General features: G+C 34.9%; 3 protein-coding genes and 1 pseudogene across 4 annotated transcripts; 3 read left to right on the top strand and 1 right to left on the bottom strand.

The window, feature by feature from the left end:
• On the top strand, positions 6,881-9,325 carry LOC109326210 (3-ketoacyl-CoA synthase 11-like). Its single transcript, XM_019558908.1, has 3 exons — positions 6,881-6,922; positions 7,117-7,588; positions 7,946-9,325. The coding sequence occupies exons 2-3, from the start codon at positions 7,326-7,328 to the stop codon at positions 9,204-9,206; spliced, it is 1,524 nt and encodes a 507-aa protein (XP_019414453.1). The 5' UTR covers positions 6,881-6,922; positions 7,117-7,325; the 3' UTR covers positions 9,207-9,325.
• LOC109326590 (probable boron transporter 7) lies at positions 10,364-15,804 on the top strand. The gene is made up of 14 exons (XM_019559298.1): positions 10,364-10,551; positions 11,036-11,144; positions 11,227-11,309; positions 11,528-11,720; positions 11,848-11,986; positions 12,074-12,239; positions 12,427-12,593; positions 12,754-12,927; positions 13,019-13,114; positions 13,324-13,440; positions 13,533-13,840; positions 14,238-14,529; positions 14,646-14,819; positions 15,286-15,804. The coding sequence occupies exons 2-14, from the start codon at positions 11,047-11,049 to the stop codon at positions 15,556-15,558; spliced, it is 2,280 nt and encodes a 759-aa protein (XP_019414843.1). The 5' UTR covers positions 10,364-10,551; positions 11,036-11,046; the 3' UTR covers positions 15,559-15,804.
• Positions 12,220-19,093, top strand: LOC109326594 (GTP-binding nuclear protein Ran1B). Of its 2 annotated transcripts, none has more exons than XM_019559302.1 (8): positions 12,220-12,225; positions 16,924-16,993; positions 17,088-17,144; positions 17,245-17,362; positions 18,044-18,133; positions 18,233-18,412; positions 18,575-18,652; positions 18,879-19,093. In XM_019559302.1, exons 1-8 carry the CDS (start codon positions 12,223-12,225, stop codon positions 18,946-18,948), a joined length of 666 nt encoding a protein of 221 aa, XP_019414847.1. In that variant the 5' UTR covers positions 12,220-12,222; the 3' UTR covers positions 18,949-19,093. The 2 variants fall into 2 exon arrangements, with proteins under 2 accessions (XP_019414847.1, XP_019414846.1); XM_019559301.1 differs by lacking the exon at positions 12,220-12,225 and adding an exon at positions 16,688-16,807.
• LOC109326592 lies at positions 20,221-23,815 on the bottom strand (annotated as a pseudogene).

Raw genomic sequence — 24,205 nt, forward strand, 5'->3', positions numbered from 1 at the left:
TATAAACATACTAACAATAAAAAATGATAATAATTTTCTATTGGTTTAACTTTAAAAAAATGAATTTGAATTATAATCAAAGATGTGAATCGGGTTTTTAAATCATTGCTTTGAAGTTAAAATAATGCATTAACGCAAATTGGACAAAGGGTGTGTATTTGACGGGCCTCTTGGGCCGGCCCAACTCAGTACAAAAGAGGGGTCCGATAAAATTGGTAGGATCATATTAAACGATGATTAGTGCAAGAGAGCATATCTTCTGTTCCAAAATTTGTATTATTCTATGTATACTATGTATTTCTTATTGGTCAAAAAATATAAAGTTAATATATCTTGATACAAACTTTGTGATAGAAAATATACTGCAATGGTTATAGATGAAGAGGAAAATTAATCGAAAATTTCACTATATATACTACAAACAAATCTACAATCTTCAACTTGCATAAAACATTGCCTCTCCAAGAAGGGCATGCACTTTTTTGGTTCAATTTAGAACCACTAAAAATAAATTATAACGATGAACTATTTTTCATACAATTTCACTAAATTGTTATCAAATTTTAACCCAATTATGTTGTAGTATGATGCTACTCCAATCATAACACATTGCCTCCTCCAACATCCTTTGTTTTTCACCGTTTTACAACAAATAAGTTTTGCATTAAGGTAAGGTACTAATAAATTGAATTAAAAATATAAGTTACATAAGGCACATTGTCGCGCCCCGATTTATTACTTTTATTTAAAAAGTTTTTTGAGTTTTTTCTCGGCCGAAAAAAAAAATGAATGTTCACACATGCAGACATGTTATAACAACAATATGCATCAACACTTACAATGAAACATGAGGTGAATTTATGTGGGTGTTTGGCTGGTTCATGGACCAAGTAATCTACAAATCTTCCCATAGATCAGCAACATAGGATTGGGTTAGATGTTCGGTTCGAACCGAGTTTCATAACACTCATCATATATCATCTTAATAAACCTCCATCAATGTTAATTCTGATCCACTAAATAAGGGGATGCAACCTTAATGTCGCACAAAAACAAAAAATTGTTAATCCTTCTCTATTTTTCCATTGTTAGCCATTGTAAACGTAACAAGAAAGAAGAACAGAAAATGCAGAGAGAAATGTAACTGCTTCTTAATGTTGCAGTTACTTAATTTTGTATATTGAATGAATTGAATTATTACAAAAGAGATAACCTCTTATTTAAACAGATTAAAGAGAGAGCACGTGGCAGAGTTTGTTACAACAGCTTAACAAACTGAAACAGTAAAGCTAACCAATTACAAAGGGCTTAGTAATCTCTAATACAACCCCTGAGAAACTAAGGGTGGATCTGTGTTAGAGACTTTAAGTTGTCTTATGAGAGTGAGAAATCTTGTAGGAGAGAGAGGCTTAGTAAGAACATCTGCAGTTTGAAAATTGGCTGGAATGTGTTTGACTGCAATGGAGTTGTTTTGAATCTTCTCTCTTACAAAGAATAGATCCAGCTCAATATGCTTTGTTCTTTGGTGAAGAATTGGGTTATGTGCCATAGCCACTGTGCTAAGGTTGTCACATAGTAGAAGAGGTGCAGTGTAGGAAAGCTTCAATTCAGTGAGAAGGGATTGCACCCATATGAATTCCTGAGTAAGAAGAGCCAAACTCCTGTATTCAGCCTCAGTGCTGGATCTGGAGATGGTTTGCTGTTTTTTTGACCACCATGTGACTAGGTTAGGACCAACAAAGATACAAGCTCCTGAAGTAGACTTTCTATCATCACAATCTCTGATGCCCAATCAGCATCACAATAACCTTTAAGAGCCAATGGTGAGCCAGGATTAGCTGGCTGTAAGTGAAGACCATGAAACTGTGTACCATTGAGGTATCTAAGGATCCTCTTTACTACTGTCCAGTGTTCTTCTAAAGGAGCAGATAAGAACTGGCAGAATTTGTTTACTGAATAGGCTATATCAGGTCTTGTGATGGTAGCATATTGAAGAGCTCCAACAATGGACCTGTAAAGGGAAGGATTTTCAACATAGTTGGACCCATCCTTTGTTAACTTGCAGTTAGACACCATAGGAGAGTTTGCTGCTTTGGCTTTTGACATATTAGCTCTTTCAATCAGATCTCTGATATACTTGGATTGTGATAGCAAGATGGACTTATCTTTGAGATATTTGACTTCAATGCCCAAAAAGTAATCAAGAGTGCCAAGATCTTTGAGAGCAAAAGTATTGCTGAGTTTGTCAATTAGAGTCCTGATATGAGTTGGAGAAGAACCTGTGATAATAATGTCATCCACATAGACTAGGGCAAATAACTTGTAAGTAGTTGATGTGTGAATAAACAAAGAGTTATCACACTTGCTAGTGTTAAATCCAAGACTGATCAGAGTTGCTTTTAGCTTTTCAAACCACTGCCGAGGAGCCTGTTTGAGGCCATACAAGGATCTATTGAGCTTACAAACCAAGGACTTATCTTTGTCCTGAAAGCCAATAGGTTGCTGCATATACACTTCTTCAAGGAGGTTGCCATTGAGAAAGGCATTATTAATATCTAGTTGTTGGAGAGACCAATTAAAGGTTAGAGCTAAAGTAAGCAAGATTCTCACAGTGATAGGCTTCACTACAGGGGAAAAGGTTTCATTATAGTCAACACCATGCTTTTGATGAAACCCTTTGGCAACTAACCTTGCCTTATACCTGTTAACAGACCCATCAGGATTCTCTTTGACCCTGAAACCCCACTTACAACCAATGGCCTGTTTGTTGGGTGGCAGAGATACTAGAGACCAAGTATCTGATTTGATAAGAGCATCATATTAGATTTGATAAGTGCATCATATTCATCTTTCATAGCTGAGGACCAAACAGGATTAGTCAAGGCAACTTTGGCTGAAGTTGGTTCAATATGAGCTAGACAAACTGTAGGGTGAATGGTTTTAAATATCCCTGACTTGGACCTAGTTTGCATAGGATGACATGATCTAGGAATAGACTCAGGTTCACTGCATTCATTGGTAGAGACAATACTTCTGGACCCTCTAGAGGAAAGACTATTAATAACAGAATTAGTAGACTCAATAGGTACAGTGGTGGTGAGAACAAGATCTGCATTATGTTGACAATGAGGAGAACTGACTGGAACATTGGTAGAAGGATTGGAGGAAGGAGAGGAAGTAGTGACAGAGGTTCGTGAGGAACCAGAAGGTGGATTATGGAAGACTAGAAGCTGTTCTGGTGAGGAAAAGTGTGTAGAGGAAGGTGAGGACTGAAATGGGGCAGCATAGGGAAATTTGTATTCATTGAATACAACATCTTTGGAAATGACTATCTTCCCTTCACTAGTGAGACATTTGTACCCTTTGTGAGAAAGGGAGTAACCTAAGAAGGTACACTCAGAGGACCTGAAATCAAGCTTGTGTTTGTTAAAGGGCCTAAGGTTGGGAAAACAAGAGCAACCAAAAATCCTTAAGGAGGCATAGTCAGGAATATTGTTGTAAAGAAGTGTGTGAGGAGATTTTTGACCTAGTGTGGGGGAGGGTAATCTGTTAATGAGATAAACAGCTGTGAGAAAGGCATGATCCCAAAAATGTTGAGGTAAACAGGCCTGAGCTAATAGGGCTAAACCAGTTTCTACAATGTGCCTATGTTTCCTCTCAACTGTCCCATTTTGATGATGAGTATGTGGACAGGCTACTCTATGAGTGATACCCAACTTAGTGAGATATGTGGTGAAAGGTCTAAATTCCCCACCCCAATCACTTTGCACAGATTTGACAGTTTTGTGAAATTGAGTCTTTATCATAGTGAGAAACATGTCAAACAGAGTGATAGTATCAGATTTTAATTTTATCAAATACACCCATGTATGTCTGGTAGCAGCATCAACAATAGAGAAATAATAACGAAAATCAGTTATAAAATCAATAGGTGCAGGTCCCCACAAGTCAACATAAAGCAGATCAAAGGGATAAGAGTATTTATTAGTTGAATTGACAGCATGAAGTTTGTGAGATTTTCCTAAACAACAAGCATTACAAAAATCCAAGATACTTTTAGGACTCTGAGTGATATTACAGTGACTAAGGACATTAGAAACAACTTTTTCATTGGCATGACCTAGTCTGCAATGCCAAAGAAAATAGGAAGAACTATTACTGACAGTAGTGTGAGCATATTTATTCTTAGAAAAGGGAAAAACAACAGAACTACTACTAGGTTGCTGCTGAGAAGATGTATGAGAAGACTGGCTTGAGGATACTGGTGCCAGTAAATCATGAAAGGCATAGAGTCCCTCTGGAGTAAGAGTGCCTTTTAGCAAAACCTGATCAGTAGCCTGAGATTTGACAAAACAAGCATAAGGACGAAATTCAAAGTAACAGTTGTTATCTTGAGCAAACTGAGAGACACTGAGTAAATTTTTAGTGATGGAAGGAACAAGAAGAAGATTTCTAAGAGACAGAGAGACATGAGGATTAAAAGGTGAATTGAACTTAGAATTACCACAAGTAGAGATAGCGATACTAGAACCATTACCCAAGTAAATCTGATCTGAGGTGAACTTTTCAGTAGGCTCTTGCACAAGACCAGGATCAGCAGTGAGATGGTTAGTGGCACCAGAGTCAGGATACCACACTGGATTGATCTTGTTAGGTGCACTGCTAGAAGCTGATGCAGTCATAGCATAATGAGAACCAAAGTGAGCCTGATCAGGAGGATATCCATGTGTGCCAGATGGTCTATAGTGAGAATCAGGAGCAAAATGATCATAGTGACCATATGATCCTCTTGAGTGTGAGAAGTGTGACTCAGGATAATGATGAAATCCTCTTGGAGCACGAGGAGTGAAATTAGATTGATGTCTTGGTGCTAGAGTGCCATAGCCAGGAGGAAAACCATAGTAATCTGAACCATAAGCAGATGGAGCATAGTAGCAATACGAAACTTCATGACCATACTTATTGCAATACTCACAGAATAGTGTACTTCCACGTGATCTTGAGTAACCATGAGATCCATAACCACCTCTTCTACCACGATTGCCACGGAAATTGCTTCTATATCCAGTATTTCCATGAAAATTAGGAGTATTAAGTTCATCATTACGTATTCTGGAAGGAGAAATTAGAGACCTAATAGAGTAGGTATGCATTTGTGAATTGATGGAGGCAGGACTTGGTGGAGAAGCAGCAACAATATTTACAGAGAGAGCATCAGAAACAGATCTACTACGATTTCTCTCTAGACGAGCCTCAAAGGTCAGAAGATAAGATTGAAGAGCATTGATTGAAGGAGTATCTTCTTGACTTTCAACTGTGGTAATTAGGGTTTGATACTCCTCAGGTAAGCCATCCAGAATGCAATCAGTATGTTCAGCTAGAGTGATTGGAGATCCTATGGAAAGCAAAGAGTCAACAATGACCTTAATCTTCATGAAGTACTCTGAGATAGAACTGGAACCTTTAACCATGGATTTCAGTTGTGCTCTAAGCTGCCTACTCTTGGCTTTAGTTTGAGCATTGCAATACTCATTGATTTCACGCCATAGCTGAAACGAATGCTTACAACCAACAACTCTTGGTTGGAGATCCGTGGAAAGGGAATTAAGAAGCCACAAGAGAATCATTTGATCTTGCTCTTCCCAACTCAAGTAGACTGGATTTTCACGATAGAGAAGACGATCTTCTTGCGTAAGAAATTGTTCTGGAATGGCATCACCAGAAACGAATCTGAAGGCACGATTGGACGTAAGCACCGCAACTGTGAATTGTTTACAAAAACTGGATCCCTATCAAAGACTATAGAATAGGGGAATCCATGCAATTTAAGCACCTCATTTACAAACAGGGCAGCTACCTCCTTGGTGTAAACGTAACAAGAAAGAAGAATAGAAAATGCAGAGAGAAATGTAACTGCTTCTTAATGTTGCAGTTACTTAATTTTGTATATTGAATGAATTGAATTATTACAAAAGAGATAACCTCTTATTTAAACAGATTAAAGAGAGAGCACGTGGCAGAGTTTGTTACAACAGCTTAACAAACTGAAACAGTAAAGCTAACCAATTACAAAGGGCTTAGTAATCTCTAATAGACATGTCATGAGATAGAAAAGAATATATCATAACCAAGATAAAAAGCATGGATGATTGTAATTGAATTTGATCAAAAGAAATAGCATAAATTTCTCATGTGTGGTGAAGATGTACTCCATTAAAGTTATGCAAATTTGAAGGTTAAACATTTTGGCACGTGAAGACAATGACTTGGAATTGGAACATTAATGGAGCAACCACAAAACTTTAAGGCTAGATGATAGAAACTACATATGTGCAAATCGAAAAAAGTGTTTTTACTTTGTATCCATGACATGTTGATTGTTTGCTATGACACTAATATTTTAAGTTATCCTAAATCCAAACAAATTCTTCGATAATATAATATCTATGTATTATCTATTATCGGTGTAAGATGGTACATTTAGCATGTATAAAATCTATTGCAAAATTCTCCATCACATTTTCATTAATGATCTTTGTGATTGCATTCTATGTGACCCTCTTTAATGTCCTCCTTCCAAACATGTGACATGTTAATAAATATACCCACAACATAAACTAATGAGAACTGTGCATACACTTCATTTACTATAACACATGATAGTTAAACTAAGACTTCTTCCAAGGATAAAAAAAAGGTCTTAAAGAACCATAAGGGTTGGTTTAGCAATTAAAGAACATACAATATATGAATACCATTTACACGTTTGAATCCCAATTTACACAAGAAATATGGAAAGCAAATATATAAATGTACTTCATAGATCATATCAGAATTTTACGGTCCATTTATTAATAACTATAGAAGTGCATATTTTTGCTCTGTCTACACCTTGTTCTCTGTGAGATTCATCATTTTCAAGGTCAGTTTTCACTTGTCACTTCCACTCAAAATTTAGTTTTATTTTTTCTTTTTCTATTTGTCTATTAAGATCTTATATACAATGGTTAATGGACAATATACAAAGTTTTTTTCTTTGTTTACATTTGTTGTTGTAAAATGCAAAAAAAAACATCCTTTTTGTATGTCTTATGATGGGTTATTCATGAATTACAGGATGCTTTGGTTATAGTGACTTATACATTTCTTATTCTCCATTCACCAAACCCTTTTTGGTCCTCAAATCAATTCCTCATAAAGTTTGCATTTTTCTATAGAAAGAACATAATTCATGATTCTTTCTTCTCACTGTTACATTGATATCAGGTAGAGGAAATTTTAACCTCAGTCATTGTTTTTTGCTTTGAGTCCAAACCTCACAAAACATGTCAGAATCCAATCCAAAATCTCCATTGATCAAATCAAAGATTCCTGATTTCAAACAATCTGTTAAACTTAAGTATGTGAAATTAGGCTATCATTACCTAATCACTCATGCAATGTTCTTGTTTTTATCACCTCTTGTGGCTATAATTGTAGTCCATCTATCTACATTTTCACTCCAAGATCTTCATGATCTCTGGCACCATCTTCGCTATAATCTCATATCTGTGATCATTTGTTCAGCCCTCCTCGTGTTCTTGTTGACCCTGTTGGGTTTATTCAAGTGTGAAGTCCCACATTGGATATGCGGGCATGAGTGAAAGAGTTTATAAGAAGGAAAGACCCATGGAACTAATGCCTTAAGGTTTTGGTTCAAGACGTGGTGTCTCGTTTGTGACTCTTCACTCTTCCCATACCCCATGTAACAATGGAAGTCCCCGGTAGTTGGAGGCTCCCCAATCAGAGCCGATGGTTCGGCTGAAAGACCCATGGAACTAATGCCTTAAGGTTTTGGTTCAAGACGTGGTGTCTCACTTGTGACTCTTCACTCTTCCCATACCCATGTAACAATGGAACTCCCCGGTGGTTGGATGCTCCCCGGTCGCAGTCTGGTCCAACAGACCCTTTATTTCCTAACCTGTGCTCGACCTGTTTACCTTGTCGATTTCTCTTGCTACAAACTAGAGGACGCGCGCAAATGCACGAGGCAGATGTTCATGGATCGGTCGAGTTCGACAGGAACTTTCACCGAGGGAAGCCTCGAGTTCCAGCGAAAGATTCTGGAAAGATCTGGACTTGGTGAGTCAACTTACCTCCCTGAAGCTGTTTTAAGAGTTCCTCCAAATCCATCAATTGCAGAAGCCAGAAAGGAAGCCGAGGCTGTAATGTTTGGCGCAATTGATGAGCTGTTGGATAAGACAAAGGTTAAGCCTAAGGACATTGGAATTCTGATTGTGAATTGTAGTTTGTTTAATCCAACACCATCATTGTCTGCTATGGTTATCAATCGTTATAAGCTTCGCGGAAACGTTCTTAGTTTCAATCTAGGTGGCATGGGATGCAGTGCTGGTTTGATTTCTATTGATCTTGCCAAGGATCTTCTTCAGGTCCATCCAAATTCTTATGCACTAGTCATTAGCATGGAGAATATCACATTGAACTGGTATTTTGGTAATGATAAATCCATGTTACTTTCCAATTGTTTGTTTAGGATGGGAGGGGCTGCAATCTTGCTATCTAACCGAAGATCGGATAAGCGTCGATCCAAGTATCAATTGGTGCATACAGTTAGGACTAACAAAGGCGCCGATGACAAGTGTTTCTCTTGTGTTACACAGAAAGAGGACTCCACAGGAAGTGTTGGTGTATCTTTGTCAAAGGATCTAATGGCAGTTGCTGGTGATGCTTTGAAGACCAACATCACTACTTTAGGTCCTCTTGTGTTACCAATGTCAGAACAGTTGCTATTTTTCGCTACATTGGTCGCGCGGAAACTTTCGAAGATGAAGGTGAAGCCTTACATCCCTGACTTTAAGTTGGCCTTTGATCATTTCTGTATTCATGCTGGTGGAAGAGCAGTGTTAGATGAGTTAGAGAAGAATCTTCAACTCACAGATTGGCACATGGAACCTTCAAGAATGACCCTTTACAGATTCGGCAACACTTCAAGTAGTTCACTTTGGTTTGAATTGGCTTACACTGAAGCCAAAGGAAGGGTCAGAAAGGGTCATAGGTTATGGCAAATTGCATTTGGATCAGGATTCAAGTGCAATAGTGCAGTTTGGAAGGCTCTTAGAAAGGTGAATTCAGAAAATGAGAAGAATCTATGGATTGATGAAATTGATCAGTTTCCAGTTCATGTTCCTAAGTTTTCAACTATCTAGTCTAGATAATGTTGTTTATAATATATATCTACATTTTATAGCTTAGGAAACAACAATGTATAATTCAACTTTGGAGCAGTTTTTACATCATTAGTATGAAACCATGAATTTATGATTCATTTAACTTTAGAGTTTGAGACATTGTCCAAGTTAGTGATTCAGATTGTAGCTACCACCTAGTTATGTTGGAACATTTATTTTGATTAGTGGTTCATTTCAATTGTTTCCTATTGTGGAGACAATAAAATATTATTCACTCTAGTTATTTGTACTTCTTTGCTGATTTGTAATGACTATGTCGGATTCATTAAATTGCAATATGATTCTGAAGCTTTTTATTTCTTTTTATTCCTATCCAGAAATCAACTCCTAAATGAAATAGGAAACTTATATATTGTGAATATAGAAAAACATTTAATACTTTATTTAATAGCATTTGAAAATTGTAGAGTTCAAAACATTGTTTTGATTTTCCAATTTATTTGAATCAAATGGCAGTGTCCAAACTTACATAAGGATTTTTTTGTCACATGTATAAGAAATTCTCATAGAATTAATATAGATAATGGGTAATCTTATACGCAACAATTAATACATTACAAAAGTTATTCATATTAGTTCTTAGAAAAGACTAAAGTTAATAACGTGAATAGAACCTGTATGAATGACTTTATATTTCATTATTAGTGTGAGAAACATAAATGATAAAGAACAAAAGTTACTTATAAATTTACTGTTAAAAATATAAAATCCTAAAAAAGATTAAGATACATGTATTTTATTTGTAATGTAAAAACCAAATGGATGTGCACATACTATAGAATAAATAGATCTAGGATTAGAATGAGAATCACCTGTCCCATTTGGTGTCCTCATCCAATCAGAAAATTTTGATTAAAAATAAAAATTATAATATCATAAATTAATATTTGTACATTATTTTATAAAATTTGATTAACTTGATGCATGATAATATAATTTTCTTGGAACATTGTCCTAGGATTAGAAACATAAGAAAAAGAAGTAGAGTATTGTTCTATTGTGGAACGTACAAATGGATGTACCCTTTTAGGAGCCCATGCCACCAAAGTCGGTTTTCCTTTTCTCTCTTCTCACTTTGCAATTTCCATGAATCTCTCTCTCTCTCTGTGTCTCATTTCTCTTCTCTTCATTCTGCAGCATATATTATTTCTCTTCAAATCTTATCTTTGTTACTTCCATAAGGGTCCACGTGGACCCACCCTCCTTCCCTTTTTCTCCATTCTTTCTTCTTCTAATGAATTTCTCTTCCTCTTCAAATGCCTTTTATTATATACATGCTCTTTCGTGAACAAGCTTCTCTAATGTATGTCATCATCACTTCTCATATCTTATATCACAACCACCCTCTTCAAATGTTTCTTTTTTCATGTTTCATGTCTTGCATGCATGCATGCATGTTAATCTACACGTGCATGCATGCCCTTCATTTATTCATTTATTTATTTTTTGAAAAATAAGATTATTAGGATATATACCTGAGAATTCAGATAGAACATTTGTATAAAGATTAACATGACTGTCGAAATCTATCAAAGTATTTCATATTTTATGATGCTTTAAACTTATATACTTTTATGAGTTTATGTAACTATATATCTTTTCTAGTTGTATAAATAATGAAATAAACGAAAGTTGGTCAAGTTGGTAAGGAATAGCTTCATATATATAACATAAATAAATAAATAATGAAGAAGTTCATAAACTTTAAGAACTTGTTCAAGTTGTGCTGTGTAGAGAGAAAGTGAAGAAATGCTCTAAACAGTTTATTTATCTAAACTATTTATCAGTTGTGGGAAGCATGGGATTGGGAAAACCATTCAGGGGAATAATTCAAGATTTCAAAGGAAGAACTGCATGCTATAAACAAGATTGGGCTTGTGCAGTTTCTGGTGTTAGGTATAAGTCTTATTCCTATCTTGATAAAATATTGTGTGCATATCAGCAATATTCTAATGCATATTTCATTGGTTTATGGCAGCATATTAGCACCAACATTCTATATATTCTTTGCTTCTGCTCTCCCAGTTATTGCTTTTGGAGAACAACTTAGTAGAGATACAGGTAAAACTCTTAGCCATTCATGTCATTTGCTACATAACCTTTGCATCTTTCTTCTTTTGAAACAAAAGAAAAAAGTTGATGGGTATGTTGGAATGTGTGTCTTTCACTTTTTATTATTGAAAAGAAAGAAGTAATGTAACAATGATGTAATGAAATTAATATGCAAATATTGTTATTGTTCTATTCTATAAGCAAATTTCTACATTGTGTTGTCACAGATGGAACCTTGAGTACAGTGGAAACATTGGCATCTACTGCTATTTGTGGAATTATACACTCAATAGTTGGTGGCCAACCTTTGTTGATTTTAGGAGTTGCAGAACCCACTGTTATAATGTACACTTACCTCTACAGTTTCAGCAAGAATACCCCTGGACTTGGTCCCAAGATGTTTTTGCCTTGGGCTGGTTGGTATGAAATTTTTACCATTCTGATCTAATTCTGTTTCTGGCTTCTACCTTCACCATTTTTGTTCTCATATATCTCCTGAATCATAGTACATATTGGTCTAACTTTTTCATGTTAATTTGTATTGCAGGGTTTGTATTTGGACATCACTCTTTTTGATACTGCTTGCAATTTTTAATGCATGCAATGTAATCACTAGGTTTACTAGAATTGCTGAAGAGTTATTTGGCATGCTTATTACTGTTCTGTTTTTCCAAGAAGCTATAAAGGTATTATTCCCTCTTCATTCACAGCAACATAGATTGTGAATTCGGCACGGTGGTCCGGGATCAACTTGACAATTGTTTGAACCACAGGGAGTGATAGAAGAGTTTAAGACCCCCAAGTCTGAAAATCCTTTGTCAGAGGAGTTTCAGTTTCAATGGCGGTATGCAAATGGATTACTTGCAGTCATTTTCTCTTTAGGACTAATTGCTGCTTCCCTTAAAAGCCGAAGAGCAAGAACATGGCGATACGGAACAGGTAGAATGCTTTAACAAAAACCTACAACATTAGTCCTTAAATAAAATGTTTTCTGCTTGTATTGTTGTTTTTCAGTATAAAGTGGACATGTATAATAACACATTATGGTTAACATCTTAAGAAATTGTGCATGTTAAGTTATTTTATGTTATCACTTCTTTGATCTTCATTCTGGCATTGAATGCAGGGTGGCTAAGAGGTTTTATAGCAGATTATGGGTGTCCACTAATGGTGGTGTTTTGGACTGCACTATCTTATGGTAAACCAGGAAAAGTTCCACATGGTGTTCCTAGAAGGTTGTTTTGTCCACTTCCTTGGGAACCTGCTTCTCTTTATCATTGGACAGTAATCAAGGTATATCACTACACACTCAATGCAAAAATTTCATCCAAGTTGCACTATTTCGAAACATAATTCGACCGTTCGATGTGAGTGTTCAACAAGGTGAACTTCAAGTATTGATTATTTCAATTCTATTCATACCCTAATATCCATATAATACTACAAACTACAGGATATGATGAAGGTACCTGTGATTTATATATTGGCGGCGATTCTTCCAGCTTTGATGATAGCAGGTTTATACTTTTTTGATCATAGTGTGGCTTCCAAGATGGCTCAACAGAAGGAATTTAACCTTCAAAAGCCATCTGCATACCACTATGATTTGTTACTGCTTGGAATAATGGTACCTTACGTTATTTTCTTTCTAAAGTTCTGCTTCCTAATACTTGGTTCTTCAATGTTGATTGAGTTTTCTGACATGTGTTCCTTTATAGACTCTAATTTGTGGGGTCCTTGGCCTTCCTCCTTCAAATGGAGTCCTTCCACAGTCTCCCATGCATACAAAGAGTTTAGCAGTTCTTAGGAGTCAGGTAACTATGAAGGATGTTTGGTTCTTAGGTAGCATTTTATGTGCAGACAGGACAAGATGTTCTCTTATCTTCGGTTCCGTTCCTTTCACCGAAACCAAAATGTTATTCGTCTTTTGTCTCCTTCGTGTTCTGACATGTCTATCAAACACTAGCTTAATCCTTACTTAAACATTAAATTTAGATTCTTGCATTTCTTTATCAATTTTCAGATCATTCGAAAAAAGGTGGTAGAAAGCGCCAAGGAATGCATTAAGCAACAAAGGACTAAATCTGAAATGTATGGAAAAATAGAAGCTATATTTATAGAAATGAATACAGACCCTACAGTAAGTGTTGATGACTTTGGTAGCTGTGTATGTGTGTGTAATTGGAAGGCATGTGTAAGAGTAACGCTATCGATATTTCGAAATTGGTACAGGATAAAGAGTTGCAGACTTTGAAGAAAGCTGTAATGGAATCTGATAGCAAGGATGGTGACAAGGAAAATTTTGATCCTGAGAAGAACATAGATGAATATCTACCGGTCCGGGTTAATGAGCAAAGAGTGAGCAACTTATTGCAGGCCCTCATGATTGGTGTAGCGATTTTAGGCACCTCGGTTATTAAAATGATACCTACTTCAGTTCTATGGGGATACTTTGCATACATGGCAATAGATAGTCTCCCGGGGAATCAGTTCTGGGAAAGGATACTACTTCTCTTCATCACCCCAAGTCGGCGTTACAAGTAAGTCACCTTTTAATTATGTAGGACTTTTATTCAATGCATTATGGTTTTTATTTTCTTTCCAAATCAGCACAACTGAAATTTTAGCAATAAGATATTAATCAACATTGTCTAGAAATTGTTGAATGGCAAAGTGTTTCACTATTCAATTGGTGTCAATATGCCATTTTAGGAAAAGCTCTGAAGCAAATAGCTTACAATGCTTCTTGAGCATCAAAATAGAGACACTTGGTTTTGTTTTGATGTATTGTTGAATTGAAATACACATATATAAAGCATATAAAAAGTAAGAGATAGAAATAAGTGTATGCAGAGTCAAATAAGACATTAAAATCTTGGTGTTCAGATAATAAGACTACTATAACTATTTTCTCATTGTTTTTGTGTTTTAACTCAGAGTTTTGGAAGGTTACCATGCTTCATTTGTGGAAACAGTGCCATTCAAGACCATATCTGCATTCACAGGGTTACAGTTAGCATATTTTCTGTTGTGTTTTGGGGTAACACATATACCTATAGGTGGAATATTGTTTCCACTACCATTCTTCCTTCTCATAGTTCTGAGAGAAAAATTGCTTCCAAAGCTATTCAACTCTAGACATCTTCAAGAACTAGATGCCGCGGAATACGAAGAAATTGTTGGTGCTCCTGATGCTGCCCTTAGTATGAAGAAAAGTTTAAAGCTTAAGGTACAATTTATTACTCATTTCTTGTTATGAAAAATCATGATCAACTATTTTGCTTTTATATGTTTGTATCATATGTTCTAAGCTTTTTAACTAAGGATTTGAACTTGTTTGATCAGGAGAAACAGCCACTTGTTGGTGACACTGATGATAACTCAGAAGAGGATTACTTTGATGCAGAAAAGTTAGATGAAATGACAACAAGAAGAGGAGAATTGAAACTTAGAAGCTTCAATGATAGTAACCGAATGCGTAGCAGAAAGAGTTTCAGCTATGATCAAGAACACATACAGGTTAAAGAGACAGAACCCTTTTATGTTTTCAATCTTCATGATAATGATGATGTCTTATGACAGGTTTTCCATAATGATGCTGTAACAATATGATAAAATCTCTCTTAATGCATTGTTTTCTAGGATGTAGTTCAGGTTTGATATCATAGTAGGTTTTTCTTGATAGGAATACTCAACATTCTTGTGTAGCTAGTCAGGTAGAAGATTATCTTCGACGACGAAAAAAGGGTACGCGTTGGACTCATTAACCTAATGTCTTAAGGTTTTGAGTCGATATATGGTGTCAAGCTCATTTATATGATTTTCACTTAACTTATTGACGCAGATATAAATGAATCGACTCATAGACGTAGTATCTTAAACTTGTCGATTCTTTGGTCCTCTTAGCCTTCTATATTGACTAATCTTTAGTAGTATATATGAGAATAATGTTGTTGTATTCTCAAATATATATATATGTATGCAGGCTAAGGTGGAGAATAAGAACATGGAGGAATTGCAGAATGCATTTACAGAACTAAGGCTTAAAAAACATGAATTGGAAGTAGCAGCAATGAAGGAAAATATGGAACTAAAAGGGACTATTGAAAATCTTGGTGCTATAAATGGATTATTGGAAGATGGAATACGTGCATTTGAAGAGAAATATACAAATTTGAGTTTACGTGTTGCTAGATTGGAACAAGAACGTATGGAACTTTTAAGGAGGGTAGCAACAATTAATGATGCTGCTACATGATGTTCTTTTGTACTGTTTTTTTTGTTTGTTTCAGTTTTGTCTTGTTTTCATGGGAAGGGATCCACTTATGTCTCAACAGTGAATGACTAAGATGTAGAGTAAGTTTTTTCGACTTACTCTTGGACTAAATGGATCCCTTTCATTTTTATTTATTGTACAAATTTCCAATGGAATTGATACATGTATGTATTGGTAGAGGTAGGAGGTCTTAAAAGTTAGGGGGAGACTAGTAATGATAACAATTTATGATAACACATTATAAAGCTACACATAATGATTAACTTTTATTTCTCATCTCTTATTAAGTAAAACCATATGAATATTTGATATAATATATTCTATGCAAATAGTTTCGGGTTTGTGAGTGTCTCTCATAATAAGTGTTGCTGACAGGGAGATTGAAGTATTTTGATTATAATCGATTATGGTTCCCTTGTTGCGATTATGAGAGAATAATGTTACGGTTGAGATAAAAATAGGAAAGAAGTCTAAAACAGAAAAAATTTCAGCTAATGATAGAAAATAAGTATTTTGTGAGAACTTAATATCAACACATTCACCCCGGTTATCTTGGATGATATTTTACACCACTATACTAATATTTTGTTGCGAACTTAATATCAAATTGAGGAACATTAAGAAATATAAAATTAAATTAACCCTTCAATTTGTTAAATGACTTAATTAATTCCTAAAAGAGAAAAAATGTGTGCACTATGTAAAAATTTTATATACTGTCATTACATCATTCACAAAAAAGACTTAATAACAACCAAAGTATTAGAATAATCTCAAATTTTCACATAAAAGCTTTGAACCATACAAAATTAAAAAAATGTCTATTCATTTCATCAAAAGAAAAAATGTATGAATTAACAGTATATAAATTTTCTATACTAGCATCGTATTATCTATTATTCATGTTTTATCATTATTAATTTAGAAAAAAGTAGTATAAATGAATAGTTGATAATATACTGATGATGTGTACATTACACTCTTTCAACCATCAACATTTCACATAAATCAGTTTAACAATGGGCTTCATAATAAGAAAGAATAATTGGGCTTAATGGATGGGCCTAGCCCATTTATTTTTCAAAGTTGGATAAAGTGATAGAAAACGGTGCGTTTTGCGTACGCAGGAAATTAGGGCTCATTCTCCATAATTTTGAAACCCTTGACATATAAATTAAACCCTCTCACACCTTCTTATTCCTCTTCATTCATCTCACTCTCATATTCCATGGTATGCTCTCTCTTTTTCATCTTTGAATTTCTCTTTTTTTTCATTTTCATCTTTAGATCTATTTTTTTTTATCATTTTCATGTTTGGATTATTAGTTATATCTCTGTTTGTAATAGGCTTTGCCGAATCAGCAAACCGTTGATTACCCTAGCTTCAAGCTCGTTATTGTTGGTGATGGAGGAACAGGTTCCGATTTTTTTTTTTTTTTTTAAATTCATCATCAATTTTATTACTTCCTTATGATCTAGGTTGTGATATTTGTGTTGTTATGATTTTGCAGGAAAAACAACCTTTGTGAAAAGGCATCTTACTGGAGAATTCGAGAAGAAATATGAACGTATGATTTATTTCTATTTTAATTTTTTATATACTTACAATTAAACATGTTTTGATTCATTAACTGATTCTTCAATGTTGTGATTTTTATTGAGTAACAGCAACTATTGGTGTGGAAGTTCATCCATTGGATTTCTTCACAAATTGCGGAAAGATTCGATTTTACTGCTGGGACACTGCGGGTCAAGAGAAATTTGGTGGCCTTAGAGATGGCTATTAGTATGTCTCTTTTTTATAATTTTAGAATATACAAACTGCCATGTTTACTATAGTTTCAAATATCCATTAATCAACTTGCAAGAAATAGATTACGATATTGTTATTTAGAAGTCCATATACACTTCAAATTTTTGTCAATGTTCAATTTATTTTGAGTGTGGTCAATTGAATTTGATGTTTTGGCAGTTTCTTCTATTTGCATGTTAAGGGTTTTAATTATATGTTTTTGTATTCATGCATGGATTGTTGGTATGGTGGTTGGAGTCTATGTTTTGGATTCATATGTTCTTGAAGTGTTGAAACCTGAGACAGTTTTCGAGACCTTTATATCATGTGGTGTTGCATCTTAACATTATTTAGTGTTGTCCCCTTTTTCTTGCATGAGCGCTAACTATACTAGTGTTGAATTTTTTGACCATTTGGCTGTTGGTGCAACGATTTTGTTCAATATTGTAGTTAAAACTAGTTTGCATGTAAATTACTTTTTTTATAGCAGTCTCCATTTATCCGTTGCCCTGAGGATGACTGTTGTTTGTGTAGAAATGCTAGATTTTAGATTAATATGTTTCCTTGCTTATGTTCTGATGAGCTTTTCATGCTGCCACGATTAAAAATCGTCACCTTCTTTATATATTTGTGTTACTCTATTTATTGCTTTTAACATGGTGTACTACATTTCAGTATCCATGGGCAATGTGCAATTATAATGTTTGATGTTACTGCCCGACTGACATACAAAAATGTTCCAACTTGGCACCGCGATCTTTGCCGGTTTGTAACTTCAAACTTTGTTTACTATTATGCCCCTATTTATTCGCCAATAAATTGGTTATTATTAACTTATGTGCCCTCCTCCCATCTGCTTTTCAGTGTCTGTGAAAACATTCCAATTGTTCTTTGTGGTAACAAGGTTGATGTGAAGAACAGGCAAGTTAAGGCAAAGCAGGTCACTTTCCACAGGAAGAAGAATTTGCAGTACTATGAGATATCAGCTAAGAGCAACTACAACTTTGAGAAGCCTTTCCTATACCTTGCCAGAAAACTTGCTGGGTAGGTATCGCTAATCTGGATTTCAACTTAGAAGCTAGACCTAAACGAGAAGATAACTCTAATTTTGATTTCCTATACCTTTCCTAAACGAGAAGCTAGAATACATTGAGCATCCAAATATTGATTTCAACTTATATTTTGCTACTTGTGTCAATTTTGCAGTGACCCCAATTTGCACTTCGTAGAATCTCCTGCATTGGCTCCACCTGAAGTTCAAATCGATTTGACTGCTCAGAAACAGTGAGCCTTCTTTCATGAACTTTACTAACAATCCCTTGAACTTCTTTAATACCTGCTCTTAATGTACAACAACCAAGCCTTTGTGCCACTTGTTAGTGACTGCTTATACCTGCTCTGAATATAAACAAAACAAAACAAAGTTTGTGGGAATTCAAAGATCAAAGCTGCATTTTGAATTTAAACGTACTTCACCGGTCTAATTTATATATTGGTATTATTTTTGCAGGCATGAGGATGAGCTTGCTGCAGCTGCTAGTCAGCCCCTTCCTGATGATGATGATGACGCATTTGACTGAAGACTTGTGCTGCTCCTTTGGATCAACTTATTATTGAGTTGTTGTTATTGTGTATGCTACAATATATGCCTTTGGGTTTGTATTATTGATATTTGAGGATCTAAAATTTTATCTTTTATGAGATGTTTTTTTCTTCGTGGATTGAGCCATAAATCATATCTTTTGTTTCAATTCGTTTTGAATCTTCGGTAATATGCATGAGGCTATGGGGGGTTTGAACTCAGGAAGTGGGAACTGGAAAGAACAATTAGTTTGCTCAGAGACCCGTGTTGAACGATTATATTTCAGCATAATCATATAACTTGATTGAACATCGTTAGTTCCACTTTTCATTATGTTTTTTGGTATATAATGGTATATTTTTTTACTAAATCTTTTTATAAATTTTTATATCACTCTCCTTACTTATCTTTTTATAAATTTCTATATAACTCTCCTTACAAGAAAGTAAGGTATGTTATTAAACCAATTAGTAATGAACAAAGTATTATTCTAAGACATTACTTTCTTGTGGGTAGCTAAGAGGATTTAAGGGTGGTTTTCAAACTAATAATTCTACTTTCTCCATTCAAACTTCCAAATTTGGATTTAGCTGCAATATTTGTAAATCTTTCTTTGGAAGGTAAAGAAATTTATACTATTTAAAATCTGTGTACTGACAGTGTAAAAGTTTTTTACGCTATTAGTATACAATCTACCATTGATTTGTATTACTTTTGTTTGAGAGTCAATGGTGATTAATAAATCAATGATGGATGATTCGCTGATAGTGTAAAAAATACTTACATTTCCAAATCAACTAATCAATGGTGATTTGTATCCTTCATATATAATCATTATATCATCAATAATGAATGATATGTTAACTATATATTATTATACAGTCAACTAATCTAAACTCTTAGTAAATCTCGGCAAATTTCCAAATCTCGCATTCTTAGGAAATCAACAATCAAGCCAACATCTGCAACTTTGAATAGTAGTTTTAATTAGAATAGTAGATATTTGAACTCCTTAAAAATATTACCCCCCAACATTTTATGTTAACTAGCTAAATAAAAAAGTGTTGCTCACATTTTTTAAGTTAAACACACTGTTGTCAAAATGAAATTCAGCTTTTACCCCATACCACACAAAGCATTACATAAACTCGGATAAAAAAAATTACACATAGATTTGTTTGGTATCGCCTCCAAGGTTGAATATTACAATCATTGCCCATTTTCTGATTAATGCTTCAGAGCCATAATAAAAATGAAGATTTTATGAGAATAGCCAGAAAAATAATTTACATTTCCTCAGTCAATAATTCCAGCCAACATTATCGTTATTTTGCTGGATAAAGAGTTTTAAATCCAACATCTAAAAACTATGGAACAGAGAACATGTAATAACTAAACTTACAAGACAAAATTTGAAAAATAAATAAATGATCAGAACAAGTAACTCTGCATTGAAGTAGGAGCTGCCAATATTGTTAATTGCAGTGAAGGCCCTGTATCAACTTAAGATAAGATAATTACCTTAACAAAAACATTGTCAGTAATACACATGTTAATGGCCAACCCTTTTTTTGGTAATCAATAGATTACTGACTTTAAAAACGTGAATTAAACACAGCTGCCGCAAAGAAAATAAGTATTTCACTAGATGACAAGGAACTTTTTATTTGGGGGGCAAGACAATGAAACACAGCACTTTCTGCAAGCATAAACTTAAATCAACTGAACATAATGTCATTTGAATTTGGAGGGCTAAAATTATGATTCTTGAACTGTGACTTCGTCACTTTGAATTCAAAAAATTGCAATATAGTAATGACTAAGAAAGGGAGAGGGAGTATAAACAGCTGAAACTAAATACACAAACATTGACCTAATTTAATCTTAGTATATCCTTCAGGGGATGGAGGTTTTCCAAAAGCTAAGCTGATCTTATTCATCAATAACAATGCTCTATGCTACCATTTTACATAACAGTACAGTGGTACCCATAAAATGAATCTAACCTCAATGAGAAGAGAGATTAAAACTTTGCTCCATGTCAAAGCAATAGATGGAAGTTAAGCACTTATCTTCATGCAAAAATAAATTAAAAACAGAATGTTTGAAATAATATAATACCACAAGTTATTGTGAGAACTCTAAACAAGGTAAAAAGGCCAGAAGTAAAAATGACAAGACAAATGAGATGTCAGAAATATATTGAAATGCACTACAATGGTAAAATATGTTACAAGTTGCACTAGTTTTGTACTTTTTTGGTCAAGATGCGTTAGTATGGTATATTTCTTCTTGAAAATCACAGGTCCTTTCTGTTAGAGCTGTTTTGGACAGGGTTGACTTTATTTTAATGATTGCAAATGACATGCATTTGATATCTTTTTTGTATTATGACTTGACTTATAAGTTCTAGGCTCTATCCTTAACTCAGCTTTTAATTTTATGCCCATTGTGATTTAGAGACTGTTTTTGGCTCTAATTGTGTCATATATAATAAGTGTGCATGTGTGTTCAAATACAAGTTATGTTTTAGGTGGGATCTTAAGATCCACGCTAGGATCCAACCTTTTACGTGTCTTGCCCCATCTTCCGTCATGCAGGACCTTGATTTTGATAGCCTTGAACCCACCTAATATACATACCTAAAACATCCTAGAATCAGTTGGTTTCCAATTGACATGATAATGTATTCAAGTCAGATAGCATGCACAAAAAAGGAAATAAACTGCAACTGTATGAAGAATGTATTATAAGATCTTCAGGAGGTGGGTCATGTCAGCAGCTACAAGAAAACTAACGTTCTGGCTTCTGACGTGATATAGTGTGGAGTGTTAGTTCTAAACAGACCTGAAACATAAGATATTACTGAAAGCCAGAGAAACAATCTTAGCAGACAGTAGTCACCAATTTCTTATCTCTGTAATGAAATTATTGGCAGATTTCACCAATTAATTCGCGAAGAGAAAATAGGCAAACCTATCATCATGTTAGCCATGGAAGCAAGGTAGGCAAGCCTCCTACACTGCTGGCCCTGGAAAATGGAGTTGATTCATCAATATCACTCAAATGGTGGAAAAGTAGATGTATGTAAAATAGGCAGCTAATATTGTTCATCCAAATTAAGCATGACTTCAGATTTTGAATTGTAATACTATGAAATGGAATCGTACTGTCCAGATCATAGCAACTGAGGTGCTAAACATTGCATTCCAAAAGAAGCTCACAACTTATAATGTTAAAAAGGACAGGTATAACACCAGAGCCTCCCCAAAACACAACAAATAAAGAAAAAGCATTATAACTCCATATATTCTTAGAGTACAGCAATATAATTTCCATAATACAAAGGGTGACTTAAAAATTGTCTTCTCTTTAGCAGAACCTAACTATGCTGTACATAGATCAATAGACATAAACAAATGAAAAGTTGTATGGTGATATCCCGTGTAAATATTTAAAGATGTGGACAAGCTGAAATTAATTTCTTTACCTCCATTAAATGTTCATCATTTGAAATATGGAGAGAAATACGAAGATCAGTCAATAATTCTTCTTGTTGCCAACTTAAACGACTAGAAGCGTACATTACCTCTAGAGTACTTTGATAAGCATGCAACTCTAACCTATGAATTCTTTCTGCTGTAACCTCTCTTGAAGAAAAGGAACATCCTTTATCCCCAGTAGTATCTAGAGACTCAGCATTGCTAGAAAGGTCATCTCCATCTTGGCAAGGACCTGCTAACATATCCCTGGAAAATTTATTGGAAGTATTACTTATCGCACTACAACTGCCGACTGAACTCAGATCACTATGAGAATAATCAGATTCTTCAATTCTTAAGGAAGCATGCAAGCATTTTTCACCCGTATCATGTTGTGGGCAAGCAAAAGCATCTACCTTTTCCATCAAGAGGGCTGTGGACACAGCTTTGAATCTTTTACACTCACCCTTATTCAGAACAACCCTGATTTTTCTGGGATAAGCCTCAACCGGAGAAGAACAGTAAGGAGACACTCTCTTCAATGTTGTAGATGAGGCTGGATGAGGCTCCTGAAGACAACCAGCATCCAATCCTGGTAAACAGTCATTACTGCCTTGCTGACTTGTTTCCATACTTACATGCTGAACTTCTGGAATCACCTTACAACTGTTTGAAATCAAGTTCCATTTAGACATCCCAACTTCAGAATTGTCCGATTTGCCCAGTACCTGAGATATGCACACAAGCAAATGTAAGGAAAAGACATGCCAATACCTTTTGCACCAATCATGGAAAGTAAGAATCCCTTCATTCTACACCCTCAAACAATATCAAACCACCATAAAGAGTAAAACTATAATAGTTGTATCATATATACAATAAGCAAACTGCCAAAATAAGATAGTTAGGAATAAAATAAAAATAAGATGATAAGTACAATTGAGCAACTTATAGAAATTTACCATTGGCTTGACGACCCATTCACCATCTTGCCAAGATTGGCGCACCCTTGTGTTTACTCTGTGGACCTCTAACTCTTTGCATGATAAGAGCAACCTTACCAAATAGAAGTCCCCACTTGTGATCTTTAAAACAATAGCCACTGTCCAGGAACCATCGTCATAAACCTCCATAACATCATTAGCCTCCCATCTTTCAATACCTTTAATAAGTGGAGGGCATGGTCTGATGACCTTCCTTGGCACTCTACCAACAACAGCCTCGTTTGTCATTCTAGAAACATCATACAGGACACTGTAAGTGTGCCCCTTACGAGAGATTATTCGAGCACACGCCACTCCACACTTAGCTCTGTAGTATTGGCAAGGACTTCCACTCTACTTCCCTTTTTGAATCTCATGATGACTACTTCAATTCAAATTCAAACCTGCAGCATTCAAAAGTCTAGGGTATTAGCACAACAACAAAGCAGGCTTGCAATTATTGACCTTTATAGGGTAAACTCCTTGATTAACTCCGTGAACATCTATTAAACAAGGAAAACACAAACATGAACAATTTGCAATAATGAAATGAAGCATGTTCCATTAGATAAGGATTTTCCAAAAATAATTGTTGTGGATTGGCATTGTGATTGTACTAGAAGATGGAGAAGAATAAAAAGTGGATCACGATTTAGGGTTTGCTTGTGATATCCTTTGACTATCTAGCACAATCCATTAGAATAAACAACACACAAATGATTGAATTGATAATGGATTCATCAACATATTTTAATTTGTCAACCATAGAATAAACCATGTCATTGATTAA

The sequence above is a fragment of the Lupinus angustifolius genome, chromosome LG14, assembly GCF_001865875.1.
Source record: "Lupinus angustifolius cultivar Tanjil chromosome LG14, LupAngTanjil_v1.0, whole genome shotgun sequence".
Classification (NCBI taxonomy): Eukaryota; Viridiplantae; Streptophyta; class Magnoliopsida; order Fabales; family Fabaceae; genus Lupinus; species Lupinus angustifolius.